At 31.1% G+C, this 26,201-nt stretch overlaps 1 protein-coding gene across 2 annotated transcripts in view; it reads right to left on the bottom strand.

Annotated features, from left to right (window-relative positions):
- Nucleotides 1-495: 495 nt before the first annotated feature.
- LOC146532854 (uncharacterized) overlaps nt 496-26,201 on the bottom strand; it is a 232,568-nt gene continuing 206,862 nt past the window's right edge. For both annotated transcript variants that reach the window (XM_085196714.1, XM_085196715.1), the window contains 2 exons: nt 3,104-3,170; nt 496-2,536 (listed from right to left, as the gene is read on the bottom strand). In XM_085196714.1, the coding sequence (XP_085052840.1) occupies nt 2,521-2,536; nt 3,104-3,170 (83 nt within the window). In that variant the 3' untranslated portion in view covers nt 496-2,520. The remainder of the gene's footprint in view (nt 2,537-3,103; nt 3,171-26,201) is intronic.

Genomic DNA, 26,201 nt, shown 5'->3' with positions numbered 1-26,201 from the left:
ATTTTCAGGATGTAACTTTCATGATCCAATTTATAGAGATATTGTTGAATATAATTAATAGACACATATCATGTTAATATCTACATCTACATATATATGTACGTATATAGGCACATTGCGTATCTTATTACTAATAAGAGAAATTCAATCTTAGGTTATGTGATAATCAAACCAGGACTAATGTTATATTATATGTAGACATTAATATAATATTTGATATGAGTTTTTAGTTGCATCACGTTGCACGATAGGCAACAAGGGAACTGTAGTGTAAAAACTCTCCATCCCTCATCCATTCTCCAGAGGAAATGAAATCATTAAATATTTCATACCCCCGATTGGGAATCGCACCCACAACCGTCATGTTTACAGTCGCACGCTTGTGCACCTTCGCATGACAGGTGCTATACAAATAACTCTAAACGGGTGCTATATAAATAACTCTAAAATAAGATAAAGATCAGACATAAAATAAAAGGATAAAGAAACCAACACATCTGTCTTCGATAGTTTATTCAACATTTTCAAAACAATAGGAATTCACAATACCCTTGAGCAAAACAATAAACAGCGGAAATCCTCTCGTATAAAATTTGTATTTAAATCAACTAAATATCTATACTAAAGGCTTCATATAAACGAATAATATTGTAAATAAGTGGAATTAGTGTTCTAATAATATTAACTCGTATTTTACATATTCTGAATCCTGTTTGTTTTCAATGAATTACTTATTTAAATATTGTCTACACCTTACAACTATATTTAGCCTGTATTAGGCTTGTAGTTTATTCTAAATACAGCATTAAATGCTTAACTTTGTACAAGTTTGACAAGTAGAGTGATACATAATAAACACTAACGTAGTGGTGCACTAAAATACATATATTTAGTGAAGTCACTAAAATATATATATTTAGTGGAGTCATATAGGGAAACACCTAATAGTTTTATAACTGTGTCCGTACATTTCATTTGGCAACAAAAAAATAAATATATATTATTAGTAATTGATAGTTATTTTTTATTAATATATATAATATACTTAGTACTTTTTTATTTTATATAAATTAAAAAAAAGTATATCGAATATGTTCGTTACATTCGTAAGGAAAACTTTTCAGTCTGGTAATATCAATACACGGCTTCGGACTATAATCGCGACGGTTGTGGGTTCGATTTTTTCTGACTCTGCTAATAAGACAAACTGCGGCGTTGAGTTCCGCCACTCAACATGCAATGTCTCATGAAAGTAGTGTTTTAACACTGGATCCCCTCTGCCTACTTGCTATATGCGGAATACAGATAGTATAGCAAGACAAAATAAAAAACAAATATTATATTAAAATTAACGGTGACATTTTGATTATACTAACATTACAGTTTTTCTTTCAATAATTGTTTTATTTAACAATACACATATATTCAAATGGAATTTATAACTTTTGAATTCTTTTTTTACAAATAACCTTATTATTTAACGAACGACATGTACAATCGAATACATAAAAACTTTTACAATTATTATTTTTCAATGCATTTCTATGTAATCCATTGTACATTGGTCACATATAAAGAGATCTCTACGTATTATATTTATCATCTACACATCACATGACGAAACGTTTAATTTATTTTACATTATTATTGACTATATAGTATGTTACATAGTTATTTACAAAGTTGATTATTTAGGCATTACTGTTTATACCTCGACTGGGATATAAGTTGCTATAATAAGTGATAGTCTAAGATTCATATTCGTTGTGGGAAACGGAAACAGTAGAATGTTAATTTTAATTTTTTTCAATAAATCTTAAAAATGGCAGTTTTTATATCATGTTAGATCAATTATAGTTATATATTGATAATACAGTGATGTATTTAGGCTTTCTAGCACTTGTTAATATTGCAATTTTTTGTTTATTCACAATTTTCTCGCCAACGATACCTGACGATAATTGACAGGCATTTTAAATTACTTTTATTTATTATATATTTTTGGGATGAATAATATTTCGGTAGGTAAAATTAAAAGTATACACATTATAATATTTATCGAAAATAACAGTATGTTCAACATAAATATATATTTTTTCTTACAGTCGTGTTCTTATTCATTTCCATATTTATAATATTCAGTAATTTAATATTTTCCTACAATACATTATATAACTAAATTACATACAGTTTTGAATTTTTTTATTAATAATTTATCTTTCGTCTAAATATCAAAACCGGCTCTTTTTTGGACAAATATTATAGTAATTTAAGAAACGTATTAAATATAATATGTAAGTATAGGATATTAGAATTACTGAGAAAGAATATAAAAAAGATAGAAAAAATTAAAACATTTTTTTTTAAGTAAGTCCAATGATAATCTTATTTGACGATACATACTTTTAAATAAATATAAACAGAGAGTTGATTAGAATAAATAAATAAAAAACTAATATTTTGTCACAGATATACATATTAAATCTTGCTATATACAAACGCCTAATTGCAGGCCAGACATCATCGTAGGAATACTCTGAAACAAAAACAAAACTTCTATGAATTTTGCAGCTTTTAATTAAAACAGGTACTGTCGAATTTAAGTATAATATACCTACAATTATTATTAGTTCCAATAAAGATTTTTTTTATTCCATTTTCTGAAAAGTAGTAAGGAGATTTCTCAAATTCGCGGCGGAAAGTGCAAAACGGAGTGTATTGACACAATACTCCTTATTATATGGGAAAAAGCGTAAAGCTGAAACAATCAAGATGGCTACTTGACTAGTGTTCACATACTTGTCACTTATAAACACTATAGACTTAAAGTTTGTAACTTCCATATTCTGCAATGTATTTAGTAACTTTAAAGTTTGATAATATTTCGGTGAAATGCATTATCTAAGTTCAGTTTCTAAGATTAGCCACGTTATTACATTATTTTCATATATTTCAAGGTTTATTAAATAAGTAAAAATGTAGTGACAGGTGGGTAGGTGCTTAGATTATTTTTTTTTATCTTCATATGGAATTTACATAGTTTCATAATACCTACGAGTATGTGTGCGTTAAGTGATTCATAAAATATCATATTAAATTTCACCTTAACATCTCCGAAAGGCTTAGTATCGAGCAAGCCGTGACCAGAAGAACGGAAGCTGCTACAGGACCTGGGGACAAAAACACATTGTACTTTGTAGATCAGTTTGATAAACATATATTTATCTAAAATAACAGACGGCGTTAAGTTTCGACATTCAAAACAATTGACACTGGGTTCTCACTGCATCCTGCTATAAGCGGGATAAAGCGTGAAGCCTATTTCCATTTGGTGAAGAAAAGGTCTCTTTATTAATGCGCTTTTTTTCAATTATAATATAAGTAAAAAAAAGAATACTTTAAACTAATAAAGGTTATGTTGATTTCAAGGTGCTACTAAATATTTATAGTATGATAAAACCGCAAAAAATATTTACATTGAAAAAGTACGTAGACTAATATAACTAATATAACATTTATATTATAATATTGTTCAAAGGAAAAACGCGTTAATAATTATTTAAGTAATAGTAGCGTGCCCGGAGAAGAAATATAGTAATAAATATATTTTTTTAGTCATTAAAACGTAATGAGGACATCGTGGTGCCAATTGTGGGTTCCATGCCTAGTTGGGAGAATAAATTATTTTCATTTCTTCTCTATGGTACGAAGGCAAAGGTTTTCCTTCATTGGGGTTTCTATCACTTAACAAGTAATCGAAAATTCGGCAGAAGGAATGGAGTGTATTAACTAGAGGTTACCATTATATGTGGAATACAATATGAAGCTGACAAAAAATGATTTGAATGAACTATTTTTCATTTCCAACCACATTTGTTCGAAATTCGGGAAAAAATGCGATTATCGAAATAGTTAAAACCTATTCATACAGAGTTGCAGGCAACGATTAGTTAAACATATCAAAAACTATAACAAAAATATTAAATAAATATATAATATGTGCCGTACAAGCTAATTACCCATCTAAATAAAGAAAACGTAATCTAAACTCTAAACTCTCTTAAACGAGAAAGTGACTTCCGAGACGCTGTACAAATAACGAATGTTGTTTTATGATAAAGACAAATAATAAAGGAATACGCAATAAAATACTGTTTTACGTCTTATCTGCTAAACAAGCAAACTGTGTAAATAAGTGGTTGCGGTTGTATCTCGGCCAGTATTTATATTATATTGTAGAGGCCGTCGTAGCACAGGCGCGTAACTGCGTGAACATGCACTGTAAGCGCGAAGGTTGTGGGTTCGATATCTATTGGGGGGAATGAAATATTAAGAAAAATATCTCCATGATCTGATAATGAGGACAAAGCGTGGGGTTGAGTTTCGCCACTCAACACGCAATGCCTCGAAAATTCGGTGGCAAGTTGGGAACGGAAGTGTCTTAATGAGAAGACAGGTCTTAATGAGAGTGTCTTTACACTAGGTTCCTAGATTCCCCCTGCCTACCCTACTATATGCGGTATAATTTCATTTTGGATAATTATGTGAAAAAAAGAAGAGATATTAGAGAAACCGTTGAACAATTACGAATTATTTCCATTCCCCAAGAAATTTATTCTTGATGCATATATTAGTGGACTGTAGTGTAGCTCTTTGCCTAATAAAGAGTTTTGTATGACAATCTTTTTCACGACTAAACGCGAAAGGCTATTATAATGAAAATAGTGAAATAAAATTCTTTAAACACTATTCTAAATGAAATTCAAATAACTCTAAAACCGTCCTAACCTAGGTGACCTAACCAATTGTCACCTTGGCTAAAGCTAAACACATAAATAATACAACGCAATAACAACACAGTCAGCTATTGCTTCCATCCAACCCCCCACTAGACCATCCGAGCCCTCCACAGGACCACCCAAGCCCCCCTAAACACCCCCTTTTCTAATGCGACATTCTTACGTGACAACGATTTATCCAACATGTATTGTTCCCTTTAATTTATCGCCATTTAAATTTGCCGAATTATATTCGAGTTGAGTTCAAACAAAAAATAATTTCGCTCGGAGCGTGATTGTGTCACGCGAATGGGAAACAGAATTTTCCAAATGGAGGTGAATTTTGTGGTTAGCGTTTGTGAGTGTAATAATCTAAAGTAGGTATTTTACTGTACGATTTAATTTTTTCTCTTTGTGTTCTTATTTGGTAAATTTAAAAATATTATGTGTGTTATCGTCGTTGGGACAGACGTAAGATTCACGATTTTGGTTAGTTACTTCTTAAATCAATAAAAATATCGAGGATTTAATTTGAAAATTAAAATAAAATATATTAATCTTATCAAAAAAAAAGAAAATTATAATATTTCCATAAACAATTAGGGAGTTCCTAGTCCGTTAACAAAAGCAATTGCATTTGATTAACTAGCTACACAATACAATAAAATAACCCAATGCAAAATGCAACGTCGACGCACGAAGACATGTTTTGGGTTGATGACAGTAGATGAGGTGAAAGAGGTAGAGTCTGTAGCGTTTAGGGCTCCGGTCTCCGTATATGCTATTGGTATAGCAGTACTCAAGAAGACAATAATCAAGCAAGAGTCAAGAAAGTAAGGAAAATCAAATTTTCATAGTAGATTCACGGTTTGTTGACCTTACTGTACGTATACTATATACGAAGTCTCGTAATATGCACGAGTGATCAGAGGGCATAACAAAAATATATTTCCGCTATCGCCGTACGTGACACCACGCTGTTGAAACGAAACAAATATTTAAATATTCATACACTGTATATATTCAGTTTTATTGCTAAAAGTGCAGTTTTTTGTATTTACTAAATATTCATTACAAATTTGATATTTTAATTGAATGATCACATTTATTTAAAAAATCTATTAATATTTTTTTGTTAAAAAATGTTTAATAAATCTAAACAGTCGTTGCGGTAGGGCGAAGGTTGAATTTCCACTCGGTGAAATTAGTTATTTTCATCTTTTCCCTCTGATGACAAGACAAAACGGGGCCTTTAGTTCTACCACCTACACGCAATTAATTTATTTTTTTAAAATTTTGTTAAGATACTCGTTTCTCCACATTCCTCTCAATATTCGAGGTATAATTAAATAAGCCAATTACTCCCACAATGCTTAAAAACATTTCTAAGAAAATATATTTCAAGGTATAATCTCCTTTTAATAACAAAAATAAATACATACCTAAAACAAATATCTTCCACATCTTACTTCTTAATAAGTCTAGTCATTACACCCACTTCCATTATAATTGTTGCCTAATTAAAACATAACGTGATAACATGATAACAATATAATAAAGTACTGCGTATTACACCGTAACGAAGGGGCGGGATCAAAAGATCTCTATTAAACGACGTTAACCTGTAAATACTCGTGTGATAATATTTTTATGGTATAAAAATATGAGTATAATTAAAAATTTATAAATATATATTTTTTATTTTATACACAAAATAAAAATTATAAATGGAAAAAAGTATCAAAAATTATTTGGAGGAATATAACTATATTTTTTTTTATTTTCTTCTGTACGCAAAAATGTGTTTTGTAATTAGTTAAAAAGTATTTCTAAAAACCAGAATACGGCAATACATAAAATAATGTGTATTTACATTTATTTATAAATACGTCATAAATATCCCTAAGATCCATTTCAATTAATTCTAAAAAAAATATTTTACCATTTTCTAAGCGTCTAAATAATAAACAAGCAAATAAAAATAAAAATACACGAATAAAAATTTACAATATTACCAGCATTCATAAGATTACCAATAAAAACTTTATTATATTCCTCAAAATTAACAACTGAGAAAACATGAATCATAGACGTCTATGAAGTATAAAAAGGAGAATTATCTTCATTAAACACTGTCGGTCTTCATAATATTTGAATAGAATTGAGCATTCGAGGGTTAAATATAATTATAATCCTGGATAAAGGGCCGGATTTCACATAATTATGCTGGTTCTTCCCTCTCTGCGCCCTACCGACAACTTTTCCTTCTATCTGGTACTACAAGCGATTTTTATGGTAATTACGCTTTTATCGTCATGTCTTAATTCAATTTTACTTTACGGAAGCCGTGAGTTACGATTAAGGTCTTTGGTGTACTTCTGGACGTTCACTTGGATTAATTTCCTTGTTCTGTATACCTATATTGATTTAAATGATTTTGTTTTGTTTGTTTGTTTGTTTTGTTTGCCGTTTTGTTTATTTATTGGTGATTTTAATTTAAATTTTAATATTCTTAATATAATATATAATTAATTTAATTAATTTTGTTGAAAGTAAAACTTTGGAATACCTAAGTAAAATAATATCTATTTTTAAGTCTCACTCACAGAGAACACTAAAATACAACAAAGTAAATAAAAAAGTGATCTGTCTTTATAAATATCGAACTGACATTTTTAGTATTCGAATACGTGATGAATAAAAAGAGGCGTAACTATAGTAGAAAGAAAATACCTTTTAATCATATCTTTTATTTACTTTTAAATACTATTTTGATAAATAAACTAGGCATGAATGTCGTTTAGCTTTAATTTTTTAATAATGGGAAACTTATGGCTATCCGCGTTAAATTAGATTTTCGTTCATATAAAATATATTGTTATGAACAACGAAGATAAATAGATATAGATTACCGTAGTTAGTAAATTTTACCATAAACAGATCGTAAAAATGAAAATATTTTAAATATAAAAAACCAACAACCTAGATAAGGCATTTCCCGGCTGCGCTACTAAGGAATTAATAAAATAGAAAAAAATACTATTGTAAAAACAGAAAACTACATTTGAACTATTTAATTCAATAACCAAACCAATTTAGTGGAAATTCCACCACTGTAAGACCCCAATGGTATTAATATCCCGAAAGTAACGTCAATTTATGTAAACTTATCCCCCACTTTGCATCGCTAGCAGTTTCTAAGCTATATAAAACTAAAAGCAATTTCATAAGGCCATAATCACAAAGTTACTATCCAGTAAGAAACTCGTATGCGAAGAAAATAGATGCCAAGTTTTATTTAAAATTTAATTCGAGATAGATATTTTGGGTGACTAAAAACTATATAATAAAACATTTTGGAATTATTTCTTTATATATTTTCCCTAAATATTAATAAACTTATATGTTGAAACAGTAGGCATAGATTTTTTTATATTTCTTGAGCCCATAAGCTTAAAGCTATACTAACTTGTGCTCTTTATATTTTAAGACAAAATTAAAATATTAAATCAAAGAGATTAAAAGCCATCAGTGGAAGGGGACAGTCCTGACGTAACCTGAAGGGAGAGTGAATTACATTTATTTCTCACAACGGAGAACTAAGATACAAGGCGCGGCGTTGAATTCCGCCAGTCAACACGTAATAAATCGAATATAAATCTAATGTAGGTAGGTTAGGTAAGCCAATAAAACATGTTAGGTATTTTTATTTGTCTTACATTCTTTCTAGTTGCACGTCGTATCCCGCACTTAGCAGAAATATGAAATGTTTGATTTTTACGAGTGGGAATCAAATCCATAACCTCGCACCCCTGGGCCACGACTGGCGTCAAATTTTTACTTTTAATTTATACTTAAATACATAATTTGTCTAAAATGACTTACATAATTTTAAATCCACCATTACGCAAGTTTAAAATCTTTATTACCCATTTCACTTGTAGGGCACGTAAACAAAATATTAAGCTTCCAAATTAAGCTCTTTGAAACGTTAAATGAGTGTGTTGACTTTACCTAATACGTAAAATATGAGAATTGTCACGTTCTCGAGAAATTCTTATTCTTTGATAACTTTGGCTGAAATATAAAAATAGAGAAATTAATGTTTAGACACTTCGTTCTCTGTATAAAATATACTTAGCCTGGCCACAAATACTGATACAATTAAAAATGAACAAAATATTACTTTTGAATTTTGTAATCTGACATTTTTATATGTATTGCAGCCATTGGAGATCAATTCGAATGAGCTTTATACAGGGTGGAAGAGGCAGCGCTTCTTTTATTGAAACTGCATATAGGGTAATATATTTCAAACCCACACCTAAGAAATTAATCAAGGTACCTCAACAGTTTGGACGTAGAATTTTTTTTTCATTTCACGATTTTTATCCATACCTGTATTTCGTGTGACGCACACATACGTGTGCGACGTTTCCGATTTGACAGGTAAGTGTGTGCGTGCCTATGTTATACTTTACAAATAGCGTTTTATTATAAAACGATAATTTTATTATTTATTTTGTTTGAAAAAATAACTTTTTCATTTTTGGGAATTATTTTTTTTCTGAATTATATTAGGCTTTTATAGAGTAGTTAAAACTGTGGTTTCATTTAAGGTGGTGCTGACAATTCCACCCTGTATATTTTTAATGGTTTTATATTAATGTATTAAACTAACATATTGTTATAGTAATAAACGTTAAATAAAATATATATATTTTTTCTTTTTAACAATATTTATGGCAAGAGAAGGTATATATGCACTATAAGTACATAAAGGTGTAAAGTTCGTATTAAATGCGTAAACAAAGCTGCCCAGGTATTATTCAGCACTGATAAATGAAAACTAAACTAGGTATATAAATAAAAAATAAATTAAAAATAGTTATTAAAATACAAAGGAGTCTTGTTACTATGCATAGAGGGCGATAGACAATCATTTTTCTATAATTAAGTTTGTAATTTCAAATCACGACTTCGTTAATGTTAGCAAAGAAAGCGTAGAAATTTAATTAAATTAAACATTTTTAAAATCATATTGAATTTTAGTATCACACTGTGAACTATTATTACACACCATATGACATATGGTAAGTGGAGAACGGAATGTCTTTACCTCTAATAGGTTCCCTCTGCTTATCCTGCAATACGGGAAAAAGCGTGACGCTGCTATTTTTCCAACGCAGGTTACGCTACCCAGGTTGATGCCAACCTACACACATTGGATAAACAAAATCCTTTCCCTCACTGAAGTGTGATCACGACACGTGTTCAGCGATCCTAATTTGTGTTAACTGCTGAACTGGTATTAGAAGATTTTGGCTCAATCCCGCTCAAGACCGTACATTAATCACGAGTATTTATGCGCGTTTTAATGAGATCAGGCAAACTCTTATGTAAAGAACGGCGTACGTGCACACTGTGCTATACATGTATGATGTTACACCGTAATGGTACAGGATGTATTTTTAATGGATTGTGATGATTGTAGGTTCATTTCATTTGATAAGGACTAGGTATGCATTCTATGTTATGTTTAAAATATTTTTTCTATAATTAGTTTGGTTAATAAATTTTATTGATATTATGAAAACAAAGACAAATCGATATTAAGTAAAACAGTAAAAACAATCAATCGTTAAAAATAATAAAATAGTCTGCAAAACAATTACCATAAAAAACTTGGCTGTTTAAACCATTAAGTATCGAACAACAACATTCATTCAAACAACACCACCAAAGCCAAATTCTCGAAAAATATTTCCCCACAATACATTATGGCACGAATATAGGGGCTATAAATTTCGAAGTTGCATATGAAAAAAAAAACCACTTTACGCTAAAATAGGGGAGGGAGCAAATGAAAAAAGTTAGTTAGGGGGCAAACGCAAAGACAAAAAGGAAACCGACTGCCTAATGGGTAGAAGTTCGGGAAACACTTTAGCTAAACATTTGCTAATGGAAATGGAAGGGAGCCAGCGGTGAATTGTAACGGTTGATTCGATTGTTTTTTACACGCACAGTGCTTTGTCGTGCCAACTTGTAGGGTGAGATATCGAGCTTTCCACGCGTTAAGGCGAGACCGACTACGAAATTAGTTTAATTAATGTTTTTTGTCAATCGTAACTTAAAGTTGTGCTCTTGATATTTTGTTAAGTATTTTTGTTATTATTTTGGAAGGATTTCATCATTTTAAGTAAATGATAATTAGTTTTACTAAAAATAAAACAAATATTTAATAACTGCTGTTCCTTGCATATTTTACCTTTGAGAGGTGTTGTTCTAAAATTGCATATGAGCACACGTCATACAAACTTTAACAGCAATATTGATTATATAAAACTTTTTTGCGATCAGAACTGTGGTAATTATTCAAATTTCAGCTAAATCGGACACTGGGAAGTGAATCAAATTGAGGTTGCAAGATTTCACATACACTACCAAACTAACTAATATAGCAATCTCACCTGAGTTAATATAGATATTACGTTTGATTGAAAAAAATAATAATAAAAATATAACACAAAAATAACGTCATAAACAAACAAAATTAGACATTGGCTGGAAAATCAGTTGGAAATAACATTATTGTTTTCCTTTCAGTTCACGACTAAAAAGTGCAAAAGTAATATTTCAAGAGGTCGCGATCAGGTGCTACTAACTGCCCTGATTTACTCGCCAACTTGCCAACTCTTAAATTTTGTTTTTTTTTTCAGCTTATGAAAAATATTTTTCAGGCAATACCATTCAATTACACGATTGGCTTAGATTTTGTATTTATTAAGTTATTTGTACACAATTTTCAGCGTAAACATTGTTATGTATGCTAGTGGAGTTCTTTTGTTATTATTCATGGCGTATATATATAGTTAATTCGATTCGACATTTTTTGCATATAAACAAGTAATTATTGTATAAATAATGAATTGCCTTATAAAATATAATTTTTAAATTCATGGCATCATGAATAAAGATGAAGAACACGAGATTAATAAAATATTTTTTACTTCATAAAATATGTTACCTATTTTCTATTTAATTCTGTTAGGTGATGGAAACTAGTTCTACATTTTAGGTAACCAGAGTGATTAAGATTGAATTTTGTTCCTAAACATTGGCCAACTGCACCAATTATTAAAATTAGATATTAGTTATTACTAACCACAGTTAGGAAATGAAATTAATTAATTTCTTCGAGTGGAAATCGAACCCACAGCCATCGAGCTTACAGTAACTGTGTCTCTGGTCCACGACGATCTCATCGTATTTTTTATGCTTAAATATTAAAACTAGTCAATGTAATAAGCAAATGAAATAATATGGAATGAGGCTTTCATTAAGTACAAATCGGTATTGTATAATGAAGAACCATAAGTAAGTATATTATATTAAAATTTGCAACGAAACTTATATTTATTTAATTTTTATACGTTCATTTTCATATTTATTTAAATATTATTTAAATATATGTAATGTATAGAGTTTTAAATTTACATAAAACTTATGTGCGCGATAAATGCCAATAACTAAATTTCAACATTTTAGTTTTTTTTTGTTAAAAACTATGTCACTACGACACTTCTACTCAATTTTCTAAATAAATAATTAACAGAAAACTATATTAAATTAATTCATTATATGAAAACTTTGAAAAGAGCCTAAAGAATCACGAAAGTTCCATAACACTCATTCATGTACCTAATAACCGAAAAGTCCTAAAATTGGTCGATGCGATAGGGCCGTTAATTTTACAAAGGTTATCTATTGGGCTTAATCGTGTTCACTTTATTTCAATGTTTTGTGCAAATTGAATACAACATGGTCGCCCTCTGTTCGAGTATTTTCATTTCGGCCAAACATTTTAACTGCCTCGCCGATTTTCCGAGTTTTACTGTATAATGCTTGTATTGTTAGCTTGTGGATTAAAACTTATTGGTTGAAAGGTTATTTACATATATTTTTGTATTAATATTTTTTTTTAAGTATTATGTATAGTTTTTAGTAATTATGCTTTTTTATTATTATTTAAATTAAATAAAGGAAAAATAAATGGAGGTCAGAATAACTTATGAATAGCAGGCAGCTTCACGTTTTTTCCCACGTAGCAATATAAGCAGCAGAATCCTAGTGTTAAAACACATCGTTTTCCACCCACCACTATATTTTAGAGACCTTGTGCTGTGATATTAGCGTTGTGACAAAGCGAGGAAATTTGAAATTTCATCATCATCGACGCCGGGTGGGCATTGAAGTTAGAGCTATTGCAGTTACAATACAATGAGTCGCTGTTTAGTAGCTAATTTTTGAGAACCTAAAGGCCAATCGAGGCGCACGGGCACAGTGTGATTGTATACGCGAAAGATTGTCGGTTAGATTCCCACTCGAGGAAATTAAATATTTAATATTTTCATTTCTTCGCTCTGGTTTTGAGGCAAAGTGCGGCGTTGAGTTCCACCGCTCAACACGCAATGTCTACTAATCGGCCCTTCGTTTACGGAATACAGCGTTAAGCTCAAAAAAAATCTGTTATTAATATATTCTCTCAAATTAAAATGTTGATGGTAATTTTATTTTAAACTAAAATGAATATACATTTACAAAAAACCATTCTTGTTTCATTAATATCCGGCTCGAGCGACATATGAAAAGGATGACGTATGACAGATTCAATAACTACATAGATAAATTGTTCGTAGGTAAACGTAATACAATGACAGTATCATTTATATTTATTACTATTTTATTAATTGTTGAGCTCCTTAATGGCTCTTCTTCCTATAGAAAAAAATAGTTTTTTTTTATAGAAATATGTATCTAATAAAAAAATAAAAATATTTAAAAAAACATAAAACCAACAGTGACAGTGTTTTTTTTTCAGTTTGGAAGAAGAGCCAAGTTTCGTCATTAAAGAGTCTAATTTGATGAATACAGCGGATGAAGTAAGTAAGTAGTAAGTAAGTGAGCTTGTAGGCGAGCAAAGGTAGCAAAGAGTTTGGCGTACTATAATATAATCTTTCAGCGTCTATTTACATTTAAAATATATATATATATAAATTTTATTATCTTTCTATAAACAGAGGAAAATTGTTATAGCATCTATGCGGAACGCACGAGAATTTGACGACATCGTGACCTAAAATTATAATATATTATAGTATAATTTATTATATCTTTCATGTCTCCTAAACGGGTGGGACAATTTCAACGAAGTTTTGTGTGTATATTTCAATAGATTCTTGGATGGTTGGAAAATATAATTGCATCCGGTAGTTGACAATGGATCCTATCTGTATTGTACCACACTAATTAAACAAGAAATATCATATAATCATGTTTATTAAAAGGTTTTTTCCGAACGCGAAAAAAAAAAACGAAAATTCCGGTAACTAATGTGTTGCTTAGGGATCCTAGTGTTAATACACTCCCACAATTTACGAAATATTACATGTTGGCTAAGCCGACGAAAACTCTTTAGCTTGTACCTACTACAGAATATAATTTAAAATATAAGAGAACATCACGCTTTATTGCGGTTTATTTTCGTTTGCATTAAGACACTTCCGTTCCCCACGTTTGGCCGAGTTCTCGGGGCATTATGTGTTGAGTGGCCTCGTTATCACAGCGAGAAATTAAATATATTAAAAAATATCATTCCCCGAAATGGGCATCAAACCCACAAACGTTTACGTTCGCATGCGTGTGCCGCTGTTCCACAACGGCCTGTATATATTTGAACACATTAAGTTCCAGATCCATTCAAAAGTCATCAATTATGAGCGATGCTATTAATATAAGAGTAATATAAAGTATTGGCCATATTTTAATTCATACAAGTATTAATTATATAATGACTTCTCGTACAGCGCTTGAACAAATTGATTTCGTTAATACGCTGTATTGGGAAATTATGAAATAAGTCTACAGGAAAAATATTTCATTTAAATTTATTTTTTTCAAGTAAATATTATTGTCGGCTTCGAGATGCTAAATATAATTATATTTTTTTTATCTGGCATATAGCAGGGTAGGAAGAAATTGGGATCGAACTCACAACCGTCACGTTACATTTACACCCGCAGTGGCACCACTGTGCCATGGCGGGTTCTAAAAAACTATATATATAGTTGTGGATTTGTTTAGGACATTGAAGATTGTCGGATTCGCGGTGTTAAGTTCCGCCACTCAGCGCTATGCCTACTAGAACGAGGGAAGGAAATAATATTTCTAAAAGTACTTTTCTGGAAAGCATATAAAAAATTTAAGGACAACGTCATTGGTCGGTTTTTAAGAGGCGCAGGTTAGAAACCCGCTCAAATTTTATGTGTTTTCTAAAAAAGTATTTAATCCTATTTATTTCTAAGTGTGGAATAGCATTGAAAACGTCAAAAATACTCCTAAAAATATTAATATTTTCTTTTATGGTAGAAAACAGAACGTACCTAAATGAAAATATCTTACAAATTAATTTATTATAATACAATGCAAAGTAAAATCTAATATAAATATAACCGGCACAAGCACATTAACTTACCGTTTAGTACTAAGCCAAGCTTAATACGTCTAACAGAGTGAAAGTCACGGCCTCAGTATAAATGTTTAATTTTAATTAACTCCATGCCTTCCGTTCTAGTTTGGAATTTTATATTTTACTTTTGTTACTTAATTTATTTTATCGTCAGGTTATTTCTCAATTATGTCGCTGTGAAGGTTGATATCAGTGTGTAAATATTTCCTTGGACGTGATAATTTCAATACAGCTCATTAAAAACGTGAAAATTGGGCCACGGAGTGTTTTGACACTGTTTTCTGTGACTACTATGAGAAAAAATGCGTAAAGTTACTTGTGTAATAAGAGAATTAAAAATATTATATATCAATTTAAGTAATATTTAATCATTTTAAACATAAAAATAAATTTTAATTGATGTTTACTCATTATTATTACTACAAACACGAATATAAATCCGTAATACAATAGCCGGTTACAAAACGTTCACCATTAAACAATACTATTGTATCAGTTGTTATTGTTAAAGAGCATTGGTCAGTTCGTTTTCGTTTTAATGGCAGATATTTATTTTACGTTTTATTATGACGAATTTTATTATTTTAATAAAATTTTAAAGCGGGTGAATGTAAACGCGACGGTTGTGGGTTCGATTCCCACTCGGAGTAATAAAATTGTGCGTTTCACAGCCGAACTCGAGCGAGGAAATGAAAATATAAACGCGACAGTTTGGGTTTGATTCCCTCCTGAGGATATGATGATGAAATATGATCATACCCTGATGATGATGATAATGTAAATATTTAATATTTCGATTCTTGATAATCACCACTTAACATGCAATGCATAAAGAATTCGACGAAGAGTGATAATAGGAAGTATGTTAATAGGAACGGAGTGACTTAACACAAGGCTCCCAGATTCCATTTGCCTAGTTACTCCGCTATGTGCGGGATACAGCTTGAAAAAAAAGCGAAAAAATAACGTAGATTCAAAAACAACACCCCATACGTTTTTTTTTCTAATATATGCCTTGTCCCTTATCCATTTGCCACTCACGAAACGCAATAGGTTCTTAAGCCATACATAAACGTCGCGGAATGAAACGGGTATTCTGGCTAAACGCTATCTGGCTGGCCGTCAATCTTATTGTCATTCAATTTGAATTTCCGCTTAGAACGGTTTTTGCGCGACCTAAGTTGGCTACGAAAATGGAGGTTTATGTTCTAGAAAATGACTTCCGCTGTATCCCTACTATTAGAAGGTAGATGGAAATTAGTGCTGACTAGCTGACCACTGTCTTAAGTCACGCAATGTCTCGAAAACTGGTGAACGGAGTATCTAAGATACTTTTTGAGACATTTATAATTTGAAAACTGGGGAAAGGGGGAAAGCGAGCGAGCTTTTTATAAATTATTCGACTTACCAATAATTGTTACACATTACACAATAAAAGAAGAAATATATACCAGACATTATAACAAGGTTCTCCCAGTCCAAACCTGAAGACTCACAAAAACATTAAATGACCAAAAACCTCCAAGCTCGTGGCTCTCATCTTTAGCTCATCCATTTCAGAAGAGAAAAACGTAACATTTGTCACTGCATTGGAATCTGTTGAATTACTTGCTTCGGAGGTTCAAGCGAGAATCCGCCCTCATTTTTTGCTTCAGTTAAATCACGCTACTTTACTTTATGGCCGTGCTCTTTTGCTTCTGCTTATTTTTAACTTGGAAATGGTGATTTGCTAACCTAAATTTATTGAATACTTAGGAATGTAATTGAATTGGCTTTATAGTGATTTGTTGTTGCAGGTTCAAGTCTCGCGTTGAGCAAATGTAAATAATAATTTTATTTTTAAACTAGCTTTTAACTGTGGCTCTCACTCATGTAAATGGAAATTCTCTTTAAAAAAACTCACATATGATTCTTACGATATTTTTCCCAAATATGTGCCATTTCAAGAATAGGTTAGATCTAGTATTTCTCCTTATTATTACTATACTCAGAGACGTCAATTTATTTTAAATTGAAATTAAGTCTATACTAATGTGCCTGCCTACTAGTAAAACTAATTCTCATCTGTGTAAGAATATTCCTTTATAGCGCAGTGGATCATGAGTTTAATCTCCAAGGAGAAATGGGTTATTTTCATGACATACATAAATGAAACAAACTAAATAACGCACGCGGGGATCAGTGTGTCGTAAGTTCGTAATACTAGGTTCCCTCTGTATGACGTCGAAGCTATAAAAAAGTAATATATTCGTATATTTTACTAGAACATTATGATTTGTGAAGAAAATATTTTACTTCAAGGTAATATGTTTTTTAATTGTGTGGAAATGGTGTTAAAAGTAGTTTGTGAGGCTGTTCCATTCTCTTTAACTTGAGATATGCTTTGGAAGTTATCCAAAAAGACGTAGTTACATATATAATTTTCAAAGAGTTACATGAGATATAGAGCGTGAGTTTATTTATGATGCTATTGTAAATCTTAAAGCGATACATATTTATACATAAATATTTTTTCTTGTAAATGTTTTTTTTTCACTAAGACGTTTCATTTATCATTTACTATAAATTACTTTTAAATCCCCTCTCTATTAAAATATAGTGAACGTGGACTGTGTTGAGTGGCGGAAATGAGATGACTGAAAATCGAACTCAAAACCTGTTGCGTTTTAAGTCGCACGTTTGTGCCATGCGCCACGACTGGCCTCAAACTTATAATGGCTGTTAATGGCTAAACTTATAAATCGTTTAGTTTACTATTTATTGTTCATAATATATTCACCAATCATGATTATATTATAGATTTAGTTATAATCAACTTGCTTTACTTAGTACCTTTAGAGGCAATATATCCTAAGTATTAATTAGTGCGATATTACGAAACCTTATGTTTACACGAATTCTCACTTAGACGTTGAGACTAATATTTCAAATATTGTTAATATTGTATCATAATATTCTAAAGGTGGAAGAATTTTAACGACAAACTAAAATATTCAAGTCTTCGGCGGGAAATGTATAAAAGTGTCGTAACGGGAACGGAGTGTGTTAACACTAAATCATCGCTGTCTACCCGCTATACTCCACACTCATCAACCTTAAAAAAAATATAGTAAATAAAAAAAAGCAATTACCACATAACCAAAGCGAAACCGCTTCCAGATTTAACATAATACATACAATTTAATTGTATCCAATTTAAAATCAAATTAGAAATAAATACATTTCTATTTCCCCCATCACGTGGTAGCTTGTAGCGTGTAGGTGCCCCGCTTGGATTGCTTCTATCGAATTTCCCCAAACTGCCTTAATTTAACGAACGAATTTCTCTAATTCCTATTCTTATTCTGTGACAGATTCCTTTTATTCGACGTTCGCCCTAAAGTCGTCGGGGTTTTCGATTTCACAAAAATTGAGACACTTTTGTCACTTTCAATTATACGATTGTAGATTATATATTTTTTCCTCTTTTTTCACGCCGTATCCCGCACATAACAGAGTAGGCAAAGGGAAAATTGCGTGTTGAGAGGCGGAACTCAACGCCGGGGTTTTGCTCGCCGGGTTTTTTATAAAAGCTTTTGTTTTTTTTCCTGAAATTGACATTTAAGTATCAATTCTGTTTCAGTTTGAAAAATAATGCAGAGGCAACAATGTATAACAAAAATTAATATTTAAAAGACACATTATATTTAAGGAATAATCTCATACTTTTTATAATAAGAAATGATTTTATAACCTTCACTCTATCTCCTGCATATAAGTAGTATTTAGAGAGGAATTAGTGTTATGACACTCTGTTTTCCACTTTCAAGTTTTCATTTTTACGAGTCGCGAAACCTAACGCCGTCTTTGTTTACTAGAACGGGGATATGCAAATAATTCATTGGAAGGTGTAGGGACCGAACATCAGCCATAAATAAAAATATATTTTAAATATATTCAAAACATTAACTTTATACAAAAAATAATGTATTTTAACACTAGAAGTGCCGAAGATTGAGACCCCCCTAGAACCGCCGTCGTGACAAATTTGTCCCATTCTACTTATTATGTTGATTGTTGGTATAATACAAAAAAAAATATTATTAAAATAAATCGTAAAGTATGTAGACCATCTTTAATAATCAATTCTTATTATTTAACAAACATAAAAGTACCAAAAAACAAAACACAAAGAAAGAATCAAATATTTCAAATACGTTCTAAGGTCGTGACAACTAACTGAATAACTCTTACAAAATTATAAGTTATTGAAATTAGTTAATATTATTATTAGGCCAAGTAATGCATTAATATATTCTTCATCAGTGATACATCACAGATGATGATGATGATGATGAACATTGCGTGGTAATGCCTCCAGAATTTGGCGGAAAATGCCAGCGGAGTGCATAGCACTAGGTTCCCAGGTTCCCTCTACCTACCCTACAATTGTCCACATTTGGTATCGAGTGTTTTTTCTGAAATTCAAGCCTAGCTTAGTCATCCTTTCATCTGATACCTCACTTGAACTAGCGGCAAAATTTAGTATTGACACCAATTTTACCCTACTTTTCAGGCTATTATTTTTTAAGATTTATACATAATTGTATAGTTTTCAGATTTTTTCCTGTACTTGTACTACATGTAGATGCTAGCTGCCAAATTTCATAATTCTAAGTTCACTGAAAGTACCTTATTAATTTGATTCCCTTTATAGTGTCGAAATACACGTTTTTTACTATGTAAATGGTCATATCTTTTTTTAAGGGTGCTTTTTCAGGAAATTAGGGGACTGTAGATCGTCATATAGTTGATATTCATATACTCATATGAATATCAACTCGATTTCTCCAAGCATTCCTGAAATAAAGGCACAGACAGACGGATGGACAAAAAAATGATCTTATAAGGGTTTTTTTTCCTTAAAAGCTACAGAACCCTAAAAACTTAGGCATTGACTGCTAAACCTACTATTCAATTTTTTTCCGCCCCCGCATCGCCCTTTCACCTCCACCTCGTCCCCGAGGCATGAAAATATGTCAAATTATACCCTCAAATAACAAAATAATAATGGCGGGACAAAAATGACCCAGCGGCAGTTCTAGGTAAATCTAATTTTTTTTCAAAAAGTATGACTGCTATAAAATTATTTATATCTTTAATTAAATAAAGGTGTAAAATTGGTAATAGTAAAAAAAATTCATCTACATAAATTAACAAATAAAAAAGTTATATACAATCAAACTTGCGTTTGGATCAAAAATGGGACGGGGGCGCTTCTAGTGTTAACATTTAGTCTTGTATTATTGCCTTTTTAGATTTTTATGTAGCGATAAAGATTTTGAAATTACATATTTTGTGAGACACTTACAGTTCAACTTTAGTGTAAAAATAGCACTGGATAAATTGTATTTCCTTTGTAAAGCTGCCAAGAAGTAATTCTTTGAGTTTAGAACCGAAGTTTTATGTTGTGTCAAGTAGTCTCTGGGGTAAATTTAAAAATAGCGAGATAGTGTTAGAATACTCAAATTTACAATAACTTTTATAGTTAACCTATGAATAAATTTAGTATAAATGAGCCAGTTGTGGCGCAGTGGCAGAAGTTTGTGACTTAAACGCGATAGATCGTGGGTTCGATTCCCAAAACGCACGCAAAATTGATGCATACATGCTCTTCATCTTTTGATTGCGTTTTTTAAAAAGTTTGATTTTTCTGTGCTATGGATCTACATATATGACATTCATTTCAGCTTGATATCTCCACGGAAACTAGAGATAAATGGACTTGACAGAAGAACAGACGGAAAACTAAGTGATCCGATAAGGATTCTGTTTTAATTTTTTGACGTACAGAACCCTAAAAATCACCTGAAATTTGTAAATCTTAATTTGTGTTAAAATAAAAAATATTTGCTTTACAAATATTAATCAAATGCAGAAAAAGAAATGAAAACTTCTGGAAATTACAAAGATCAAACATAGAGACGTCAGAATTTACTATTTTAAAATTACATCAAAATTCAGTTTTAATTAAAGCATCTAAAAGTAGTAAAACTAGTTCTGTTGAAAATTACGAAAATTCATTCTGAATTTTGCGGCACAAATAGTAGGTAGTGTTACTACTGAGCGCTTACTGTGTTGGTTGAGTGATGGGACAAGTGACTACTTATTATATTATTTATTCTTTTTTTCCGCTTCATGCTGTACTCCTTATATAGCAGGGTAGGCACAGGTAACCTATTTTGAAGTAATTCTTTACTTTCCTCGAGTAGAATCGAACCCATAACCGTCGGTGACTATTCTACTTTTACGCAAAATCTATTAAATTTTATAGAAATATAGCTTATATATCAAAATAACATTTTAAATAATTTAGATATAATATAAAAGTCATTTCAAGCGATCGAAGCCGCGTTTCTGTTACTAAACGTAAAAATATGTGACTAATTTGATATTTTAGAAATCAATGAAATAAGATTAAATGCATAAATAATATATATATTTTATTAAAATACGGATAATATATATATTTTATTAAATTGGGCAATATTAAATAAATAGTAAATTTTACACTTTTATTCATTTCCATATTTTGTTATGGACTGTTTGTTAACTTCACATATATATTTAGGTTAAATTGGTTACTTAAATAAAATTTAACAAAATATACAAAATTAATAAAAATTAAAACGCTTCAGTCTCTTAATTGGTCTACAGAAAACAATTTAGCACGTATTTACGCACATACAATATACAGTGGCCCGCTAGTGCTACGGAGCTCGTAGTGGTGACAGAATCAAAGTACTTAACCATTTAAGCTGTATAATGCAGAACGCTATATTTCTCACTCAACCATTCAACAATTGAATTTACAATAGCGTTCAACTTTTTTTTTTTTTTTGTAATTGCACATTTTTTGTCTAAGTGTCTAAATTTTCCGTTCTCAGCGATATGCCGAATTTGAGACATTGACAATTGAGTAGAGACAATCAACGCTGTAATCTTCACAGCGGAGAAATGAAACAATAATTCATTTCTCCGAGATGAGGTCTAATCCATTGCATTTTTAATCAGATACTGTTCACTGCGCCACGATGACCACGTAATATACAATTTAATTACCTTGTGGAGTTTTTTTTAAATTGCCAGAGAAATGTTTTTTAATTAAAAATAATGAAGTCGCAAGTTTTCCTTATATCTACAATGCATGTCGTTTTTTTCGTTTTTATAAACCGTTCTTCTTCATATATAAGATAAAATGAATAATAAAATCGTATTAGAACCACAATATCAACATATGTGTGGGGTTGGCTTTATGTAAATACAGGAAAATACTGAAGCGTCTTATTTAATATAGAGACGAAAAACTTTTGAGAGAAATATTCCTCTTAAAAAATATGTTAAATATTTATGCTTATTAGAATTTATTAAATCGAGAGTTTTTTCTTCATATTCTTCATATTAAAATGCTATTGCAGCGAGTTCATAGTTGTGTGTACCCATGTTGTTCTAGATTCAGTTTAAATTGGAGAAGATATTTTAATGAGGAAATAGTGAAAAATGTAGTGTCTCGTTTGGCCTGACTGGCCTCACTATATGACCAGCCACCAGCCATACGTAGAGAATTGCATTGAACAAAGCGACTCTCATTTCACTAAACGCCATCGGAATATCGCAAATGAGCCGAAGCGAGCTTCATTATCGTGCGAAATTAATTCTCGGGAGAGTCATCCGGTGTTAGCCGAACTGTTTTACCTTGGTCAGAAAATAGGAACTGTTTGAATTTATACGTACGGTTTTGAGTTCGATATCTACTTGAGGTTATTTTTATATATAACCTTCATATTATATTTAAAAAAATGAAAGATTGTTTCTAAAAGGATAAAGGCAGAATCATTGGTCATTAGATATTTGCTATAAGATAATAAGTGTTATCTATAGTAATATTATAAAATGGACAAGTTTCTTTGGTTGAACGAGCAAATCTCAGCAATTATTGGTTAGAATTTTTTTTTGTATTTCATAGTCCTTTCATCAAGGAAGTCTACAGGCTACCTGAAGTTACCTGTACGGAGCACTCAGTGTCACAAGCAACTATCGATAATTTTCTCGGGCAAAGTCGCAGGTAGAATAGTATATTTATATAATGTACCTATTGTATAGACTGAGTGAGGTGAGAGCATTCATGTAGCACGGCTGGTGGCACACGAATAAATACATATCGATTTCAATTCGTACATTCAGTTCTTTACCCTGTAATTTACTTAAGTGGTTTCATATTTTATTGATATCACTGTGACGCAATTGTTATGATGGTTATAGGTTCGAATTTAAATGGGTAAAAATTTTTATTTATCTTATCTATGAAAAAAGCTTTAACTTCACGCTTTTTCCGTATACAGCAGGCAAGACAGAGGGATGTAATGTTAAGATACTCCGTTCTTCATCTTATAATCTTAAATAGAATATTGTAAAAAAGTTATAAAATAAGATTTTTAACATAATTTTAGCTTCCCACAGCGCTACTTTATAAAACAACGTTATTCGAGAATATATCAAACAGTGAAATATACTGGCTTATTTTGTATGTTTCGTATTTAGTTTTCTCTTATAAGGTAATAAGAGAAAAACGGAATGCGTTTTCTTTGCAAGCATTTTTACGATTAGAGATTGCTAGACAGAACACGCGAAAAATCTTAAAAAGTGAACAGAAAGTAGAGTGTCCAAACACTAAGCAATGAATAGAAATTAAAGAACGTAATGTATCCATACTAGATTCTTTTCCTTTGCAAATAGCTGAAATTGAGATAAGAAAAAAAAATATAATAAATTTAAGTTAGCAAGATACAAATAGCTATCCGACCAGGTTGAGACTAAAGAAATATCTTTATTAAAATGCTTTGTTTTGTAATTTGGAGGGCGTTGCGCAGAATCATTAGCGTAATGGCGTTAATGGCGAGCATAGTGATGGGTATTAGTGACATCAGTAGGTAAAATATTATGTTTTTATTTTAATTAAACATTACAATATGAAGCCGTCGTAGCGCAGCGGCAAGGGTGTGACTGTAACGGGACGGTGGGTTCGATTCCCACTCGAGAAAGTGAAATATTTATTTACGTGTATATTACGTGTTTATCTTAAATTACAATAGAACATGACTTTGTTGTGATATATAGAATATAGACTAATATTATATGCAATGGTTTTGATCTTTATACAAGGGAATATTAAAAATATTTTCATTTTTCTGATATAAACGATAAAGCGCATCGTTGGGCCTCTCAAAGGAGTCAAAAGTTGAAAGCGAAATGTTTAACATAAAAATAAAAAATTCTTTGACTGATCCTGCTATATAGCAATTCACCTGCTATATACATATCAATTACCCTTTGTTTTTCCCGCATATACAGGTAAAATAAATAAAAAATCGACATCGATAAAAACTTTTATGGTAAAACACTATGCGAAAAAAATTACAGCCACCCCAAGAATTTTTCTCGCGAAGGAGGGAAACACGTTAATTCCACGTAATGAATATTTAATTATTGTTTTCGTTTTTAACTTTTATCAAAAAATTGTGTAATTAATTCGTTTCTTAACACGTCTTTCTACTATGCTTGGCAATGCTTAAGTATAAATTATTTTTATTGCCCAAAAAAAGGGAACTTTTAACGTTTATTTTACGGAATGTATTGAAAATTATGGCTTTCAGTTCATTATACTTACAAATTTTGGTTGTTATTAAATTTTTTGGTCTCCCTTTCGGCTATATTTGAATATTTTATTAAAGTTTTACCATTAATATTTGATAAAAAGAAGGATTTCAATTTCAGCGCACCGGGTCAGAATTTTTTTTTAGATACTGGATAAATTACGACACTAGAACTAAAAGGTGTTTAAAGTGTATAAATATATATATTAGTAAACATTAAAAATACTTTGTTATAATAATTAATATTTTCATTTTCTTCTTCTGGTATCTAGGTAAAGCGCAACTTTAAAATCCGCCTCTCAACACGTAATGTCTCACGAATTCAGCGGAAAATGGGGAGCAGTGCCTTAACCAGATTCCATTGTCTACTCTGCTGTCTGACATTAAAGGAAAGAACGTATATCAAACACAACGCTTGGACGTTATCAATAAGCCGCGGGTCCTATTACTTAAAAAAATAACCAAAAAAAATATTTGATTATATTATAGCACTATGCACTATAAAACTATTCTATAATATTATGAAACATTACACAAACATGCAGCCGTGCGGCGGGAACGTCGCGCGAACTGTTACAAACAATTTAATTAGCAACTACTTGGTGCGGTGCGGAGTTGACGCAACTTTGCACGTTATGCGTTCGTTAATAACGCAAGGTGACGTCCTTCTAATATAATAGAGATTGTATAATTAGTGTACACTGTTTTATGTACCATATGACACAGTGGATGTTTCTTTCGCAGGGATACAAGCCTGTGACTGTAAATACGACGAGTTATGGGTTCGATTCCAAGTCGAGAAATGCAATATTTGTCATTTTCGTTTATTCGATCTCATGTCAAGGCAATGTCGTGTATGCAAACGAATTCGCTCTAGAATTCGGCGTAGTGTCGTAACACTCGGCTCTTAATGCCTACCCCGATGCATGCGGGATACAGCGTGAAGGTAAAGCAATCATTCCTTTTAATTTTGAACTCTGGAAGTCCACATTTACTATAGTGTGAGCTCCACAGTGATATATTAAAATACGATTCGCTCGTGCAAATCATCCTGCAGTGTTCGAACTACGCGTCATAAACAATTTAATTAGCATCAACTCCATTCACAAAGTTTGCACTATTCGACTGCTTTATATACTATGTAAGCTTTGATGCGAAAACATTTAACTTTATTAATAGGTGGGTAGGTATATGTAAGTGAAA

This window comes from Heliconius melpomene, chromosome 13, assembly GCF_056956725.1.
Source record: "Heliconius melpomene rosina isolate 202511_hmr_F chromosome 13, ASM5695672v1, whole genome shotgun sequence".
Taxonomy (NCBI): domain Eukaryota; kingdom Metazoa; phylum Arthropoda; class Insecta; order Lepidoptera; family Nymphalidae; genus Heliconius; species Heliconius melpomene.
Note: the sequence above shows the minus strand (reverse complement) of the source record. Positions and strands in the feature narration are given on the sequence as shown.